Raw genomic sequence first — 19,310 nt, 5'->3', positions numbered from 1 at the left:
CTGAAGGACACTGTGTTCTTAAAATCAAAACCCAGTAGTATACGTTTGCATTGATGAGTCACAGGTAGACACATCACGCTCAAAGTAAAGCTGATCACATTTAACATGAGTCACCAAAATGCTTTTTGCCTACTGTATGTCATTCACAGGCTTTCAAGGGGCAACTACCATTGTAATTCAGATACATCGAAATTCAGTTTAATGGTCTTTGTGCTGTCTGAATGGAGAGCAGATTGCATCCACTCTAGGTTAGTGTTCCATGATTGTAAATTACAAAGAACATATGCATTTATACTCACACATATACTGACACACAAAGCCAGACATTTTAAGGAGCACAGATACACACACACACACACACACACTCAATACTGAAAAGACCACTAAGCTTCCCTGAGTCTCCTTGTCTGACTCTTTCACTGTCTCTCTCCCTCTCTCGCTCATCCACCTGTCTCGTTCTCCCTCTGTCACACAGACATCAATCCACATCCCACGACCCTGCCACCAGACCTTTGTCTCCACATGCAGTCTCCTGTCTCTCTTACCTGCTGGTGTCTGCTGAGGTGATGGCGATGAGCGGGGGGATCCTGAGGGCGAGGCTAGTGGGCCGAGGGATCTGCTCCGTCTCTGGCCTCGGGGCCCAGTCACGCTGCTCCGCCTGCCTAAAGGCCAATGGGGGAAGCTGCAGGTTCCGGCAGGAGAGCCTCCGCACCTGGACAGTCTCCATCTCCACGCCCAGACCTGGCTCTGGAGAGTCATCGTCAGAAACCTACAGGGGACGGGAGAGAGCAGGACCTCCATGAATCATCAATGATCAGGGATCTTATTCAAGGCTATAAAAGAGAAGGTTTGAATCTGGGGCTGTATAATAGGTCTATGTCATGAGGAAATGTGTTAATACAGACTATTCTATTGATTAATATCTATCAGAATGCTAAAATAGAAGGCGAAATAGACAGCAAGGTTTATACAAATCTCCGCTGTTGAAAACTAACTGTTAGTCTAAAAGAAATGTGAGATAATGTCTAGACGCTTTTTATAGTGGAGATCAAGTTTAGAAATGCATTGGCTGGGCTGTGGATTGCGCAGTCAGATGGAACAGACTAAATAGGCATATTAACGTCATAGATTTAGCCGGTGGTAACGTGTGGAATAGACACTGGCTGGAATGCGGTTTGAACCAATCAGAATTGAGGATTAAACCCACCAGGGTGTATGATGATTAATATCAATCCGAATGCTAAACAGAAGATGAGTAAGGTTAATACGTGAAGGTGTTGTGTCTGGACTTCCAGTCCTGTTTCCTATGAGAGTGGTTTTATCTCAGAATACAGATTCAGATCGTATTTTCTGTCAAGTTGTCAGTTTGTTTGGCAAAGTCCAGTAGGTTATCTAATTGTCAGTCAGGGAGGCACAGTACTCTAAATGCAAGATAGATGAAACTCATAATAGATGACTGTTCCTCCCTGCAGTTGATGCAGTATCAAATTAGTATGGTGGCGCTGTCCCAAGGCTGAATTTCAGTTTTGAGCCTGAATTCATTTCCATCTAGGCCAAGAGCCCTACCAGGGATTAAATGTCATCTAAAGATGTGATCTTTGGTTCATATTGGATGTACGTGACTTTAATTAATGGGAAGGTTAAACTGAGATGATCCATAGAGGAGCATGCTTGTGCTTCGAATTGTAAAATAAGTGTACCCTGCATTTATACGGTCTACAGTACAAATACAACTAGAACATGTATTTTCTGAAAACCATACTAGGATGCAGACTGACTCATATTGTAAAGGTAGGCATTCTGGACAGAAAGTCAAGACAGCATCATATCAACCTGCCACAGCATCTTCCAGCAGTATAAACAATGAAGAAGCAATGATAATATAACTATTAACTAATAACTATTTTTAATGAATATGACACATTTCTGATTTCATACACCAAGCACAAGCACACCACTTTACAGTCATGTTCAAATGCATATAAGAAACACAATGGATTTCGCTGTATTTCGCAATCCTCGAAAATAGACTGTTTCTTGTGGAGTCATTTTGAGATTCGGGGAAACAAAATGAGGTGAGCACTAACAAGGCAATTTACAGTGCTGGCACAAACGTATACCTCCGGGCTTTGACTGCACAACCATGTGGTCAAAGGGTGAAGGGGGAATCCGAGAGCAAGGCCACACAGGTCTGAATGAAGACGTTTTCACATTTCACACAAACAGTGTACTATTATGTGAAGGCTATCAATGGAACATCACCGGTAGGAATGTTCAGTCCATGTTCTACCGGTCCTAGACTATATGAATGCAGCTGCCAATACACTGAATCCATTGGACGCAGTTCATCACAGCACACTACGCTTTATTACGGGTCGACAGGTTCAGTACACATCACTGCATTCTATATCAGAAAGCAGGTTGGCCCTCTTTGAAGTCTCGTAGATCCATGCATTGCTCTCTTTTCGTTTCTAAGATTATTTTACAAAAACTCCCTCTGTACCTAACTTCATTAATCACTTTTAGAAGTACAAGTTACCATACACGTTCTCAGGGCTGGCTAACTCTGGAAATTCCTTTGGCCTCCACGGAGTTAGGTAAATCAGCGTTTAGTTTTTTTGAACTCTCTCAAATTGGATGAATTGTTGCCATTTCAGACGGCTGATTGAGGACCTCTCTAATTAAGAATATGTTTGAAGAGTTTCATTCTAAAATGCTGTACAGTATATCTATTTTCGGAAATGTTGGTAAATGAGCTTTTATTGTTTGAAGAACGTATGAAAGAGATTGGTGTTTTTTTTTAACTATTTAATCATGGCATAACTTGATGGTTTCATTTCAGAGACAAATAATCATGTTTTATGGAAAATGCTATCACTCTCAGACAAATGAGTAGTACTGCCAGGATTTAAACAGTCATATGTAACAAATAACTACAATTTTAATAAAGAACTGTACAAATGATACATTTGGGACATCAATATATATGTTTTTAAATATAAATATATATATTTAATACAGTAATATGAGCTATGTATGTAAAACATTAACATTTGCAATTTCAGCAGATGGTCTTATCTAAAGCAATTTACAGTAAATGTACTGCTCTTAAAGATAACTAGGTGAGACAACCACATATCATACTCAAATAGGATGCGGACAACCCAGTACATCACTGGGGCTGAGCTCCCTACCACCCAGGGTCTCTATACCAGGCAGTGTGAAAGGAAGGCCAGGAAAATCGTTAAAGACTCCAACCAGCCAAGCCACAGAATATTTACTCTGCAAGCGGTACCGGTGCATCAAGTCTGACATCAACAGGCTCCTGAACAGCTTCTATCCCCATGCCATAAGACTGCTAAATAGCTAACTAAATAGCTAACTAAATAGCTAACTAAATAGCTAACTAAATAGCTAACTAAATAGCTAACTAAATAGCTAACTAAATAGCTAACTAAATAGCTAAAAAATAATTGCTACACGGACTATTTGAGTTGAACTTTGTATTTTATTATGTATTTATTATCTTTGCACTGTCTCTATGCACACTCACAGAGCACTATACACTCACAGGGCACTACACACTCACAGGGCACTACACACTCAGAGCACTACACACTCACAGAGCACTACACACTCACGCACACTGACACTCCGAACACACACACAACCATTCACTACATCATTTTCTCACACACACATACATTTATACTGACTACACACACGCACACCAACTCACATACAATCATCATATACGCTGCTGCTACTCTGTTCATCATACATGTATATCCTGATGCCTAGTCACCTTACCCCTATAGATATCTATCTCTATTGATCCAATATCCTCGGCACATTGTAAGTATGTTACTGGAACTGACTGACCCTGTATATAGTATACTTATTTACTTTATTGTGTTCTTATTTTTATATCTTGTATGTTTCCGTTCTACCTTGTTATTTTTTTGTGTTACATTGTTATTGATTACTGCATTGTTGGGGTTAGAGCTTGCAGGAAAGGAATTTCAGTGTATTTGTGCATGTGACATTAAAACTTGAAACTTGATACGAGCATTCCATTCCAGCTAAACAATGGATATATAGCTTTTTGCAACAACAACTAAAAAATATGAGAACAGTAATATTTTACAAACTCAAATGTAAAAAAATTGGTGTGTACAGTGTTTTGGAAATAAAATGTGTTTGTTTTATATGACTGTGTTTTGTATCTCTTCTTTGCTTTTTGTATCGTATCAATGTGTATATTTTTGTAATACAGGTCCAATCTGTAAAAGAGACCTTGGTCAAATGTTTTAAAATATTTTTACATTTTTAACAGAGGATTTCAAAACCAAGTTCTGTATATGATTTAGTCAGACGTATATTATATGTCATGTGCTCATATTATGCAACAGTTAAAAATAACTTAATGGGTATCAGAGATCATTAGTAAAGGGTTATTAATGGGTATCAGAGATCATTAATAAAGGGTTATTTATGGGTATCAGATATCATTAGTAAAGGGTTATTAATTGGTATCAGAGATCATTAGTAAAGGGTTATTAAAGCTTCTTCGGGATCGGTGTCCCATCCATGGGACAGTTGAGCTAACATAGGCTAATGCGATTAGCATGAGGTTGTAAGCAACAAGAACATTTCCACATAGACATATCTGATATTGGCAGAAAGCTTAAATTCTTGTTAATCTAATTGCACTGTCCAATTTACATTAGCTATTACAGTGAAATAATACCATGCTATTGTTTGAGATTAGTGCACAATTTTGAACACGAAAAGTTAATAATAAACAAATTAGGCACATTTTGGGCAGTCTCAATACAAAATTTGGAACAGAAATGCAATGGTTCATTGGATCAGTATAAAACGTTGCATATACACTGCAGCCATCTAATGGCCAAAATCTAAATTGCACCTGGGCTGGAATAATACATTATGGCTTTTCCCTTGCATTTCAAAGATGGTACAGAAAAATATATAAAAGAATGGTTGTTTTTTTCTTTGTATTATATTTTACCAGATCTATTGTGTTATATTATCCTACATTCCTTTCACATTTCCACAAACTTCAAAGTGTTTCCTTTCAAATGGTTCCAATAATATGCATATCCTTGCTTCAGGGCCTTAGCTACAGGCAGTTAGATTTGGGTATGTCATTTTAGGCGAAAATTGAAAAAAAGGGGAGGATCCCTAATGGGTATCAGAGATCATTAGTAAAGGGTTATTAATGGGTATCAGAGATCATTAGTAAAGGGTTATTAATTGGTATTAGGGATCATTAGTAAAGGGTTATTAATTGGTATGAGAGATCTTTAGTAAAGGGTTATTAAAACTTATTCGGGATCGGTGTCCCATCCATGGGACAGTTGAGCTAACATAGGCTAATGCGATTAGCCTGAGGTTGTAAGCAACGAGAACATTTCCACATAGACATATCTGATATCGGCAGAAAGCTTAAATTCTTGTTAATCTAATTGCACTGTCCAATTTACAGTAGCTATTACAGTAAATAATACCATGCTATTGTTTGAGGAGAGTGAACAATTTTGAACACGAAAAGTTAATAATAAGCAAATTAGGCACATTTTGGGCAGTCTTGATACAAAATTTGGAACAGAAATGCAATGGTTCATTGGATCAGTATAAAACGTTGCATATACACTGCTGCCATCTAGTGGCCAAAATCTAAATTGCACCTGGGCTGGAATAATACATTATGGCTTTTCCCTTGCATTTCAAAGATGGTACAAAAAAATATATAAAAGAATTGTTGTTTTTTTGTGTTATATTATCCTACATTCCTTTCACATTCCTTATTAATGGTATCAGAGATCATTAGTAAAGGGTTATTTATGGGTATCAGAGATCATTAGTAAAGGGTTATTTATGGGTATCAGAGATCATTAGTAAAGGGTTATTAATGGGTATCAGAGATCATTAGTAAAGGGTTATTAATGGTATCAGAGATCATTAGTAAAGGGTTATTTATGGGCATCAGAGCTCATTAGTAAAGGGTTATTAATGGTATCAGAGGTCATTAGTAAAGGGTTATTAATGGTATCAGAGATCATTAGTAAAGGGTTATTCATGGGTATCAGAGATCATTAGTAAAGGGTTAATAATGGGTATCAGAGATCATTAGTAAAGGGTTAATAATGGGTATCAGAGATCATTAGTAAAGGGTTATTCATGGGTATCAGAGATCATTAGTAAAGGGTTATTCATGGGTATCAGAGGTCATTAGTAAAGGGTTAATAATGGGTATCAGAGATCATTAGTAAAGGGTTATTCATGGGTATCAGAGATCATTAGTAAAGGGTTATTAATGGGTATCAGAGATCATTAGTAAAGGGTTATTCATGGGTATCAGAGATCATTAGTAAAGGGTTATTCATGGGTATCAGAGATCATTAGTAAAGGGTTATTCATGGATATCAGAGATCATTAGTAAAGGGTTATTAATGGGTATCAGAGGTCATTGGTAACAGTTTATGAAGTTTGGGGTGAACTCCAGAAAAAATGAGATAGAAATTATTTTGTCTAATGAAATTAATATTGAAAAACAGAAGCCATGCAGGGACATGGCTATTAGGACTAACAAGGCATACACATTACACACAGAAAATCCCACTTCACAAGCCCATTATTCACCTTCATCCACTGACCTGCACGAACACATCCACAAAAGGCTTCCCACTGGTGCAAAAACAAGTTGAATCAACGTTGTTTCCTCATTATTTCACTGCTCTTATCCACACCCTGGCACTGCTCTTCCAACTGAGCCACAGGACATACGTGATGACATTGAATTAACGCAAAACTGATTTGATTTGCAAAAAGTCATCAATGTAAGGGCATTAAGTATTTCTGTCATCCATCTTTAAACCTAAATCCAATGTCATGGTGACATTTTTGGTTGATTTCATATTGAATTCACATTAGTTGACAACGCAACCAAATAGTCATCAAAACTAGACGGTTGAACTGTGCCCAGTGGGTTGCCTCTTGAAAACCACTGAACTCGGTAGGAATATCAGTGCGAGGCAAATGAACAAAGTCCCTATTCCGTTCCGAGGGAGCACATTCATTGCCACTTATTGATCATCCTAAGTGCCCATTAGCTATCCTGCTGGGCTGTGGTCTGGCCTAATGCCTACACTTACAATGGCCTTGAGGGACTCCGCGTGTAATGAAGAACAGGGCGATGCCTTTAGGAGTGACAGCACTGCCCTACCAACTACCCCCCCTCCACACAATCCTGGTGAGTGGTGAGCACTCCCTTAGGACCACACTGAGGGAATGATTCTCATACTGGAGCAACCATAATGGGAACCTGGAGCTTCTGATTGTGTAATAAAGATATTGTATTATTGATCATGTGTGATATAAGTCTTCAATATTATTGAAGACCATGTCCTCCGCACTCTATTTCAGTACCTCATAACACGCTTTTATCCTGGGGGGTCATTAAAGGTCAGTGCTGGTATATCCTCTGTAATTGAACATGAGGGATTTGATAGCTTAACTGTTGGTGTTCTTTATTTATTTCCCCGCCTCGACAGTCATTGTTCTTCAGCAGTTGTAAAAGTGCTTATTTTTTTATTCACATGAAGTCCTGGAAGGGGAAATGTTTCACGCAACTCTGCTGCACACCAAAACAAATGTGATCGTATTGTATGTAGAAGTTTAGTTCACAGAAACAGCACAAAGATTCCCTCTGGCAAACTGTCTGGCAGTTGAGCAGAACTCTGCCCTTTGATGGGGAGTTTTAATCCACATCTTAAACTGATGTTTCCTTGAAAACTTCCCTGACACCCCACAATTGGGTTTGTGTCGACAATCAGTAATGCTTTGGTTCGTTCTAAAGGGCAGCTTCAGACCCAGCGGGCTTTTTAGGAGTTTTGGGTCAACTGTGCAATTTGGGCGTGACAAGCAACAACTGAAATAAGCAACTAAATCAGTGGTATTCAAAGTCGGTGTCGAGACCTTGCAATGGGGTTGCCAAAATTAAATTAAAAAAGGAAACCAAAATATGAGTACAGATTATTGTAGGGGACAATAGACAAAAAAAAATCAGAAAGCTCATTTGAGAAATAAAATTTTATTGAGTAAAGTTTTTTTTATTGATTTCTTTTCATTTCAGAAATGCAATGAATTAAAGGTTTGTATGTCAGTAAAGGTAGAGATACCTAGTTGAAGGTAGACTCAGCGATATGACGTAGATGCACCTCGCTCATCTCAATATCTGCGGTGCTGCTCGTGGCAATGCAATTTCGCTGAGTCTACCTTTAACTGTCAGTAAGCTAGCTACAACAGTTTGCTAAGCAGCTAATCAAGTCACTGCATTGGTGACTGACAAATCAAATCAAATTTTATTGGTCACATACATATGGTTAGCAGATGTTAATGCGAGTGTAGGCGAAATGCTTGTGTTTCTAATTCCAACAGATTACTTGCTAGATATTACTGCACTAACAAATTCACAATGACTACCTTATACACACAAATGTAAAGGGATGAATAAGAATATGTACATGTAAATATATGGATGAGCGATGGCCGTGCGGCATAGGCAAGATGCAGTAGATGGCTTAGGATACAGTATATACATATGAGATGAGAAATGTAGGATATGTAGACATGATTAAAGTGGCCTTATTTAAAGTGGCTAGTGATATCTTAATTAAATCCATGTATTAAATGTGTTAAAGTGGCAAGTGATTTGAGTCTGTATGTAGGCAGCAGCCACTCAATGTTAGTGATGACTCTTTAACAGTCTGATGGCCTTGAGATAGAAGCTGTTTTTCAGTCTCTCGGTCCCAGCTTTGATGCACCTGTACTGATTGCGCCTTCTGGATGATAGCCACTGCCCGGGGTGAACAGAAAGTGGCTCGGGTGGTTGTTCTCTTTGATTATCTTTTTGGCCTTCCTGTGACATTGGGTGCTGTGGGTGTCCTGGAGGGCAGGTAGTTTGCCCCCGGTGATGCGTTGTGCAGACCTCACTACCCTCTGGAGAGCCTTGCGGTTATGGGCGGAGCAGTTGCCGTACCAGGCGGTGATACAGCCCGACAGGATGCTCTCGATTGTGCATCTGTAAAAGTTTGTGAGTGTTTTTGTCGACAAGCCAAATTTCTTCAGCCTCCTGTGGGTGAAGAGGCTCTGTTGCGTCTTCTTCACAACGCTGTCTGTGTGGGTGGACCATTTCAGTTTGTCCGTGATGTGTACGCCGAGGTACTTAAAACTTTCCACCTTCTCCACTACTGTCCCGTCGATGTGAATGGGGGGATGCTCCCTCTGCTGTTTCCTGAAGTCCATGACCATCTCCTTTGTTTTGTTGACGTTGAGTGTGAGGTTATTTTCCTGACACCACACTCCGAGGGCCCTCACCTCTTCCCTGTAGGCCGTCTCGTCATTGTTGGTAATCAAGCCTACCACTGTGGTGTCGTCTGCAATCTTGATGATTGAGTTGGAGGCGTGCATGGCCATGCAGTAATGGGTGAACAGGGAGTACAGGAGAAGGCTGAGAATGCACCTTTGTGGGGCCCCAGTGTTGAGGATCAGCGGAGAGGAGGTGTTGTTTCCTACCTTCACCACCTGGGGGCAACCCGTCAGTCAGAAAGTCCAGGACCCAGTTGCACAGGGTGGGGTCGAGACCCAGACATTCTTGTATATGATTTTTGCAGGAGATAGCCACTGCTTTGTTTTATTTTCTCACAATTTTTGTATTTTGTTTGTATTCATTAGGATCCCCGCAGCTACTCTTCCTAGAGTCCAAACAGTATTAAAACAATTACATCACAACAAAACAATTGCAAACTATAAAATCACTGTCACAACGTTTGTAATAATTTTGTTAGTTATTCTTCCTATTTCAGTCATACGAGAACGCAGTAATTGGTCATATATATGTATTGGTCATAAATAAGGAACTATGCTTTCGTTTCTGCAGTGGGAGAGGGGACAAAAACGTTACATTGGGAACCGCTGCAGCAGCAAATTGGTGCTGAGAGGTTGTCGCTGCAACTGCAAAACGTAATCTAGCAACAAATCAAGGAGACAATAGAGATTCTCACAAAAAAATTGTTGGCAACATTGCTAGTGCAGTTCAAGGAGGACAATTTCTGTTGAAACTGGTCTGGGTTCAATTAAAAATTGCATTTATTGACTAACAAACCATGTACATAAACCTATACTAGCCATAATGCCAATATTTATCTATACAGTACCCGTTTGGCTAATGTCTCATCTATCAACCGTGATCACGGTTCATGCAGTACTGACAGCTCTGTGGACATGACAACCAGTTGACAGCTATTTCTCAGTGAGAATCACTATTGCCTGCTTGATTTTTCGCAAGATGATGTTTTGCCGTTGTCATAACAAGCTTTTTCATGTTTGCCAGTTGTCATGTTTAACTAACTAGCTACCTAGAATAGCCACTGTGTTACAAATTGTAACCAATTAGCAAGGTAATCAAACCCCATGTTATGTTATAGGGACACATGCTAATTTGGCTAGCTAGCTAGCCACGATGAAATGATAGCTAAATATAGATTGAGGTAGTTTTTTGAATGTTCAAATAGCTGGCTAGCTAGATGAATAATTTATATCTAGCCAGCTGATAATTATGAAGCTAAATGTTTGCTAAATATAGCTAGTTATCTTGTCTGGATTGCCATTGTTGTGCTGGAAGCAGGTTAAGTGTGTACACAGCATTTTAGTACAGCTGTAGCACTCAACAGGCAATAGCAATATATAGGACATTAATTCATTCACATTTTAACCTATTATTCTGGAATTTGTATTTATCCGTAGAGCTCCGAGACAGGACCGTGTCGAGGCACAGATCTGGGGGAAAGTACAAAACCATTTCTGCAGCATTGAAGGTCCCCAAGAATACAGTGGCCTCCAGGATTCTTAAATGTAAGAAGTTTGGAACCAGCAAGACTCTTCCTAGAGCTGGCCGCCCGGCCAAGCTGAGCAATCGGAGGAGAAGGGCCTTGGTCAGGGAGGTGACCAAGAACTCGATGGTAACTCTGACCTAGCTCCAAATCAAATCACATCAAATTGTATTGGTCACATACACGTGATTAGCAGATGTTATTGCAGGAGTAGCGAAATGCTTGTGCGTCCAGAGTTCCTCTGTGGAGATGGGAGAACCTTCCAGAAGGACAACCATCTCTGCAGCACTCCACCAATCAGGCCTTTATGGTAAAGTGGCCAGACGGAAGCCACTACTCAGTAAAAGGCACATGACAGCCCACTTGGAGTTTGCCGAAACAAGATTCTCTGCCTGATGAAACCGAGTTAATATGTTTTATGGAAAAGGGGTGTCTCCATAATGACCAATTTAAGTAGCCTACCTACAACTGGTTAAAAAGTTGTCACGAAGTACGTGTGCTCTCTCTCCATGACTCAGCTGCCTCTGCTGCAGCACACTCAACCAGTGCTCTCAACATACACACACACACATAAACACACACACACACACACACACACACACACACACACACACACACACACACACACACACACACACACACACACACACACACACACACACACACATACACACACACACGCCTCCAGCCCTCCCTCTCTCCACTTCACTCACTCACAGCCTGCTCGTTGCCTGATAGTCAGAGGCAGATTCTCACAGTGAAATATATATACAGTACCAGTCAAAAGTTTGGACATGCCTACTCATTTAACGGTTTTTCTTTATTTTTACTATTTTCTACATTGTAGAATAATAGGGAAGAAGTCAAATGTACGAAATAACAGATATGGAATCATGTGGTAACCAAAAAAGTGTAAAACAAACCAAAATATATTTTAGATTTTAGATTCTTCAAAGAAGCCACCCTTTGCCTTGATGACAGGTTTGCACCAAAACACCTCTGGCAAAAATAGAAACATCTTATTTACCTAAGTATGCAGGCCCTTTGCTATGAAACTCAACATTGAGCTCAGGTGCATCCTGTTTCCACTGATCTTCCTTGAGATGTTTTTACAACTTGATTGGAGTCCACCTGTGGTAAATTCAACTGATTGGACATGATTTGGAAAGGCCTGTCTATATATGGTCCCACAGTTGGCCGTACATGTCAAAGCAAAAACCAAACCATGAGGTCGAAGGAATTATCAGTAGAGCTCTGAGACAGGATTGTGTCGAGGCCTTGCCAAACTGAGCGATCGGGGGAGAAGGGCCTTGGTCAGGGAGGTGGTCACTCTGAGTTCCTCTGTGGAGATGGGAGAGCCTTACAGAAGGGCAATCATCTCTGCAGCACACTAGAATCAGTGTGACAATGTATTATATAAAATGTAACCAAGTGTGTGATTCATGGACATCCTAAATGGCACCATACTCCCAATGTTGTGTCCTACGTCAAAAGGCATATGGTAACATTTTGAATGCAGCCTGGTTAGTTTTATCATAGCTTTGCTGTGGTCATAGGTATGAAGCGCTAACTGAGTCCTAGCCGAGTCGTTTTGATACATTTTGCGTGTGAAAGTGATGAGGTAGTTGTGATGTTATTTTAATTTTAGCATGACTTAAATTAGAATGTCTCTCAGCCAATCAAAGATGCATGACCAGAACTAAGCGTTTCATAAAAAGTATTTCAGCACACAACACACATTACTTCTTTTGAGTCTATTTTATCGCCTGTATGATGTTGATGTCTCTCTGAAGTTAGACCTCCATGGCAGACATTTAAACCCTACTGCGCCTGCTTCCAATTCTGCCTCAAGATATTCACTTGTCATAGATGATTTGGGAGATTTAGCTCTCCTAAGCTGGGAGCTTCGCTTGGGCTCCTAGGTAACATCTCATTGGAACAGGGTCATTCTTCAATTAAGGTGGTAAATGGTGTCCCTTGACTTCTCTGATGTGTGGACGGGTAGTGACATGTTTTGCGGATTTAGAGATATCTATCCATTATTTTGTAGGCTACACAGTGAACAAAAGTATTTCATATATTGTGTAGATCAATAGAAAACAAAGAAGGCTATTAAAATACCTTTTTATAGTGTAATATGTATCCCTCGGTTGTGTGTCATTGGTGTTACCACCTTGAAAATGACTGATTACAAAGATGTACAAGGACCTTGAGCATTCTCTCTTCATGGGGAGGGGTCTATATTAAAGACACAAATTAGCATAATCACACCCTTTTAGTATTTCATACATTTGATGATTCCATTCATAACTTGAGGAATCTAAATTCAAAGTGTCACTTGGTGTTAGTCAATTTAAATGAAGAGAAATACCATTGTGAGCAAAATGATTAAGCATATCACTTGATTGATGACCTTAGATTTTAGCGTTACTGCATTCCATTTCAGAAGATCTATTTAAAATGTCTTATTGGTGTTACCATCATTTGGTGCTACCATCATTTGGTATTATTGCTTCTACTGATGGTACCATAATGAATGTTATTATAATAGTAAATCAACCATTTTAGTTGATTCAGAATGGAAAGAGGTACCCAAATACATTTAAATTAAATAAAAAAATAGAAAAAATGTAATTGAAATTTTTTAATGTAAGTTAATTTTTTACAAAATTCAGCAAAATGCAATGCTCAAATGCCACCGTAGTTGAAGAATGACCCAATGGCATTGCTAAATTCCTGAATAAGGTTCACTCTTCTAATTTAATAAACAGAGAGAGCTTGGGGGCATTTCAGTTTTAAGTAGGGAATTGTTGGGTCTCTCTGTCAGCAAAGTGCTGCACTGGTTTCATTGCTGGATAAATATAGTAATGAACCCTGGGTCAAATAGAATCGTGATGGAGCCAGGGCGAACACATTAGTCATGGCCACTGAAAAAGCGCCCTAATTAAAAACACAACTCAACCTCAAACTCCAAACCATAAGTAATATTACATAGTACATAACTTTGGGGGGGGGGGCTCTTCAAAATGGTAATTTACAATGCAAGGCACAGTATCATGGAAACAAGTGAAAATAAATACAATTGCGCAAAAACAAGCCTGTTACTGAAAGGGAAAGAGACTGAGAGACACAGATAGATTTTGAAGATGCAGGAAAATGTCCTCCGAGAAGCCATACTCATGTGAGTTAGTCTCCTTCCCCATGTAGGGGTGTGTGATGATGCACAACTCACCCTGACCCTCAGTAGATTGAAACTGAACAAAAACAATGGCCTTGTGTCTCTGCTGCAAATGAGATCATGTGCATGTGTGGAATGCAACACATTTCCCAATTACAGTCGCTGGATGGAGGTCGTGAGAAACACACAAGGTACGTTCACTTGAAGCTCCTAATGTAAGCAGCATTGCTTGCTATACAAGGTCTGTGAGACTCATAGGGACAGATTCAATCAGACATGTACAGCAGGAAACCTGCACTGTGGGAAAAATAGTTAAAATACAATCACTGGGCTCCAAAAATACACCCTGTCATTTAATCTTTGACATAACTAATTTCCTTGCAAAACTGGTATCCTGTAGGTCAGAATAGATTTTTTGGTGTTGTTGTATTTAGCCAGATACTGTATGCATGCCCTCTATCATTAATTATTAATCAAAAGTCAAGTTGACTAAGAGGGGAACAAAGTCATTTCCAGCTCATTCATCAACCAATTCCCTGGATGAGAACCCTTCAAATCATCAGTCTACGTAACTGCCACACATAGTGAAAGGCTTAGTCATCTCCCTAGGGTTCCGAACTAAAGAGTATTAACTTCCTCTCGCCCTCCATACCAAATGTGTGACACCTCGTATAACAATAACATTTCGAGAGATGTATTCTTTTAAATCAGCCTTCCCCTGATTGTACAGTTGTACTTGTCACTTTGGAAAGAGGAGGAAAAAGGGCTGGCCTAACTGGTTTGTGTGATTCCACTGCTTCACCTGAGGGCAAATGGTGGTGATACTTTAAGAAAGGAGGACGTGGTTCTTGTTGGGGCGTCCATTTTGTAATGACCCAGTGTTATTGCTTGGATCGTAATTGCGCTACGTTTCCCAAACGTAATCTATTGACGTAATTGTACAGTGTACTCCTATTGATTCAACAACCAATTATTGACTATAGAAACATCCTTCGCACTTTTACAGAACGAGCGATTGTGCTTGAATATAAATCAAATCAACCAAAAAATTGTCACATGCGCCGAATACAACAGGTGTAGAGTTTACCGTGAAATGCTTACTTACAAACCATTTTAACCAACAATGCAGTTCAAGAAATAGAGTTAAGAAAATATTTACTAAATGGTTTGTTGTTATTAACATCCTTATCAGGATGCAATGTTTACACATGGCAAGCTTCTGAGATTGTGTTTACACTGGCGTCCCTTGGGTCGCCCGCACTGATTTTAGCAATTAGTCTGGAGCCAGTGAATTCGTTACGACTAGCCTGTTACACACTGAAAGATATTAAACAACAGATTATCTACAGGCTGAAGGAAAAAACAACATCTCTTGTGTAAGAAATACAATGATGTCACTCTGTTCTAAGCATCCTTGTTGTTCTCATAACAATACTTATTTTAAATGACAATATTGTGTTGGCAATTGTTTGATGATGAGGGAATAATCATGTCATTTATAACCAGTCAAATGCACCCTAGCCCATATAACCAAACGATGCACCTGCTCCACTATGTGTGTTTATCGTCAGTAAGAGCCAGCTAGCTCTCCCTAATTGTTGCTTCCAGCTAGGTGGTATTTATTGGAGCTTGGAAGTGGGTCATTGGTGGGTGCTTACTTATATGGCTGCATTTACACAGGCAGCCCAATTCTGATATTTTCTCAACTAATTGGCCTTTCGACCAAATCACATCAGATCTTTTCACCTTCGATCTTTTTCAGGGCTGATCTGATTGGTAAAAAGACCAATTAATGGGTAAAAAAACAGAATTGGGCTGCCTGTGTAAATACAGCCTGTTTGTCGTATTTCACTATGTACAAGTTGTTTCTTACAGTTGGGGGTGAAATGTCAGAAAGTGTTATATATATATATTGGAGGGGATATTTTGCAAATAGATATGTTGCACTGCTAATTGTGTGTGTGTGTGTGTGTGTGTCGTCATTATCAACGATAATGGACAGCCAAGATGGTGTGTGTGTGCAAATGTGTATACAGTACACTTCCTGCTTTGTGGCACTTCAGCAGATGTCTGCTGTGATTCGCTGGGTCTCGTCCAATTACACAGTGTGTACCGCCAGCCTTCCCAGACACTTCCCATTGAGCTGACTGTCACACCGACACTTCAAATCACCCCAGCAGTGACACATGCACCCCCCTCCCCCCCTTCACACACACACACACACACACCATATTCTTATTCCATTCCATCCCTTTAGGTTTGTGTGTATTAGGTAGTTGTTGTGGAATTGTTAGATTACTTGTTAGATATTACTGCACTGTTGGAACTAGAAGCAGAAGCATTTCACTACACTCGCATTAACATCTGCTAACCATGTGTATGTGACCAATAACATCTGCTAACCATGTGTATGTGACCAATAACATCTGCTAACCATGTGTATGTGACCAATAACATCTGCTAACCATGTGTATGCGACCAATAACATCTGCTAACCATGTGTATGTGACCAATAACATCTGCTAACCATGTGTATGCGACCAATAACATCTGCTAACCATGTGTATGTGACCAATAACATCTGCTAACCATGTGTATGCGACCAATAACATCTGCTAACCATGTGTATGCGACCAATAACATCTGCTAACCATGTGTATGTGACCAATAACATCTGCTAACCATGTGTATGTGACCAATAACATCTGCTAACCATGTGTATGTGACCAATAACATCTGCTAACCATGTGTATGTGACCAATAACGCCTGCTAACCATGTGTATGTGACCAATAACATCTGCTAACCATGTGTATGTGACCAATAACATCTGCTAACCATGTGTATGTGACCAGTAAGTATTGAGACACAGCCATTTACAGTATAAAGAGAAAACGAACATTTGTGAGTATTGAGACACAGCCATTTACAGTATAAAGAGAAAACGAACATTTGTGAGTATTGAGACACAGCCATTTACAGTATAAAGAGAAAACAAACATTTGTGAGTATTGAGACACAGCCATTTACAGTATAAAGAGAAAACAAACATTTGTGAGTATTGAGACACAGCCATTTACAGTATAAATCCCACCACTAGAATTATGGAAAGGTAGTTAAGATGCTTTCTTTCATAACGATGTTCATGAAGCCCTTTCATCACCTTGTTCTCCTTGCTTATTTCATCATAACCAATGGGGATATTCATGTCTAATCTGCAGTTCATTTAATTAGATTCTCCATCTCCTTGATCTGATCTAATCAAACAATGTAGCCTCGTCCCTCTATCCTACATTCCAGCATCACAGAGCACCTGGTGCATGTGTGCATGTGAGTGTGTACTTGCCGTCCATCAGTGGCACAGAACACTGGGAGGCAGTGTGATATTGTTGTGAGGTCAGGTAATGTGAGGTGGGTGTGGGAGAGGAGGTATGGATATTATATTGACAGGCGGACTCTGAGCAACATGCTCTCACAGTGTAAAAACTGTCAGAAGCATTTCCCTTTGGCTTTATAAAAACAAATACACTCAGTGCCCTTTTCATTTGAGCCTGCAGCAATGTCTGGAAAGAGGTAATGGGCTTAGAGAACAGTACTAGTGAGGAAACGGTATTCAAAATATTCAATCAAAACTGGTATTCAGGCATTCCTAGAACTTGGCTAAACCAACACTATGCACAGTTACTAGAGTCTGGGTTAGAAATGAATACGTTAACATTGTGTAAATCAGACAATCAGAACACTATCAATGCAACCAGTCTAACAGCACCATATTAATCCTTGATACTGGTTTTGATTGAATATAGCCTTTTTAAAAGCCAGCAATTAATGCACTGCAAAGCAATCCATTTTCCAATGTAATTACCAGCAAACGGGTCACCAAGCTTGACCCTGTGGTTCCCTAAGAATGCTTGACTTTGAGATTCGCCACAGAACTTGATACGTAGAATGACATACCATTCTCTACCAATCCCTGCTTTCCCCGGGACATAAAGACATTTGTGGATATCTTAATTGCTGAGCACTTTATGCGGTCGCATTTCGAAGTGTATGCATAGCCTTTGTTCTGGGTGCCTTTTGCCCTCATTTTGTGTGGCATTCAAAATAAACAGTGACGGGAGACGTCCTGGGTGATGCAGTTCTGGGCTGACGGTGGATTGAACGGGAACAGACCTAGTGAGGGGACTATGGCTACGTTAACACAGGAAGCCTGATTCTGATATTTATTTCTTTTGACCAATCAGATTAGCTCTGAAAAAGATCTGATGTGAAAATATCTGATATGTTTAGCAGACTGTTTACCTCTGACCTTCAAGCCTCTGAGTCATACCTCAGCCATTTTACACTTTTACACTCTCTCTCTCTCTCTCTCTCTCTCTCTCTCTCTCTCTCTCTCTCTCTCTCTCTCTCTCTCTCTCTCTCTCTCTCTCTCTCTCTCTCTCTCTCTCTCTCTCTCTCTCTCTCTCTCTCTCTCTCTCTCTCTCTCTCTCTCTCTCTCTCTCTCTCTCTCTCTCTCTCTCTCAGTGCAATAAACAGCTCTTCCACTCAATAGATGAGGGGGTGAAATAGCTTTGTATGGATTAATGAATAGGTATTCTTACAGAACCGTGCTGTCTGCAACCTCTGAATAGATCCAGAACCTTTATGGTTGGATGGCTGAGCTTTTCTCTATCTGGTCATAAGGATGGAATTAGATCAATAAAGCAATAGAACTGAATTTGGTAAAAGGTCTTTTATGTACTCTGCGCCATCGTCTTGGAACACCTTACAAAATACTTTTAAACTGGAAGAACTTGTCCCGATTGGTGTTTTTAAATCACTGATGAAGGATTTTGAGGCTGATTCCCTGACCTGTCAATGTTTTTAATTTGCTGTTTTACACTCTTGTGAATTCAATGGTTTTTACTAGATTACTTGTAGTTTTTCAAGATGTCTGTCTGTAATTTTTTTGTAATGACTTGGTGCTGCCTATCTTGGCCAGGGCACTCTTGAAAAAGAGATTTTAATCTCAATGAGCCCTTCCTGGTTAAATAAAGGTTAAATAAAAATAAATAAAATAAAATAGAGTTCAGACATCTTTGTTTGAGTTTTACAATGTGAATTGGCACCAAAAGTTTAAGACAATTAGATTCTAGCAAACCTTCAAATTCAAATGCTATTGTCATAGAATGTTTGGGGGACAACCTTAGGATGTAAGTTGAAATGGATGAACTGAGG

General features: G+C 39.7%; 1 protein-coding gene across 4 annotated transcripts in view; it reads right to left on the bottom strand.

The window, feature by feature from the left end:
• The window catches only part of LOC110523188 (3',5'-cyclic-AMP phosphodiesterase 4D), a 365,644-nt gene that overhangs the window by 308,514 nt on the left and 37,820 nt on the right, over positions 1-19,310 (bottom strand). For all 4 annotated transcript variants that reach the window (XM_036976772.2, XM_090233715.1, XM_036976773.2 and 1 more), the window contains exon 3: positions 546-769. In XM_036976772.2, coding sequence (XP_036832667.1) covers positions 546-769 — 224 coding nt within the window. The remainder of the gene's footprint in view (positions 1-545; positions 770-19,310) is intronic.

The sequence above is a fragment of the Oncorhynchus mykiss genome, chromosome 5 (assembly GCF_057628025.1).
Source record: "Oncorhynchus mykiss isolate SJ-2025 chromosome 5, ASM5762802v1, whole genome shotgun sequence".
Classification (NCBI taxonomy): Eukaryota; Metazoa; Chordata; class Actinopteri; order Salmoniformes; family Salmonidae; genus Oncorhynchus; species Oncorhynchus mykiss.
The sequence above is the reverse complement of the archived record's forward strand: the minus strand, read 5'-3'. Positions and strand labels throughout refer to the sequence as shown.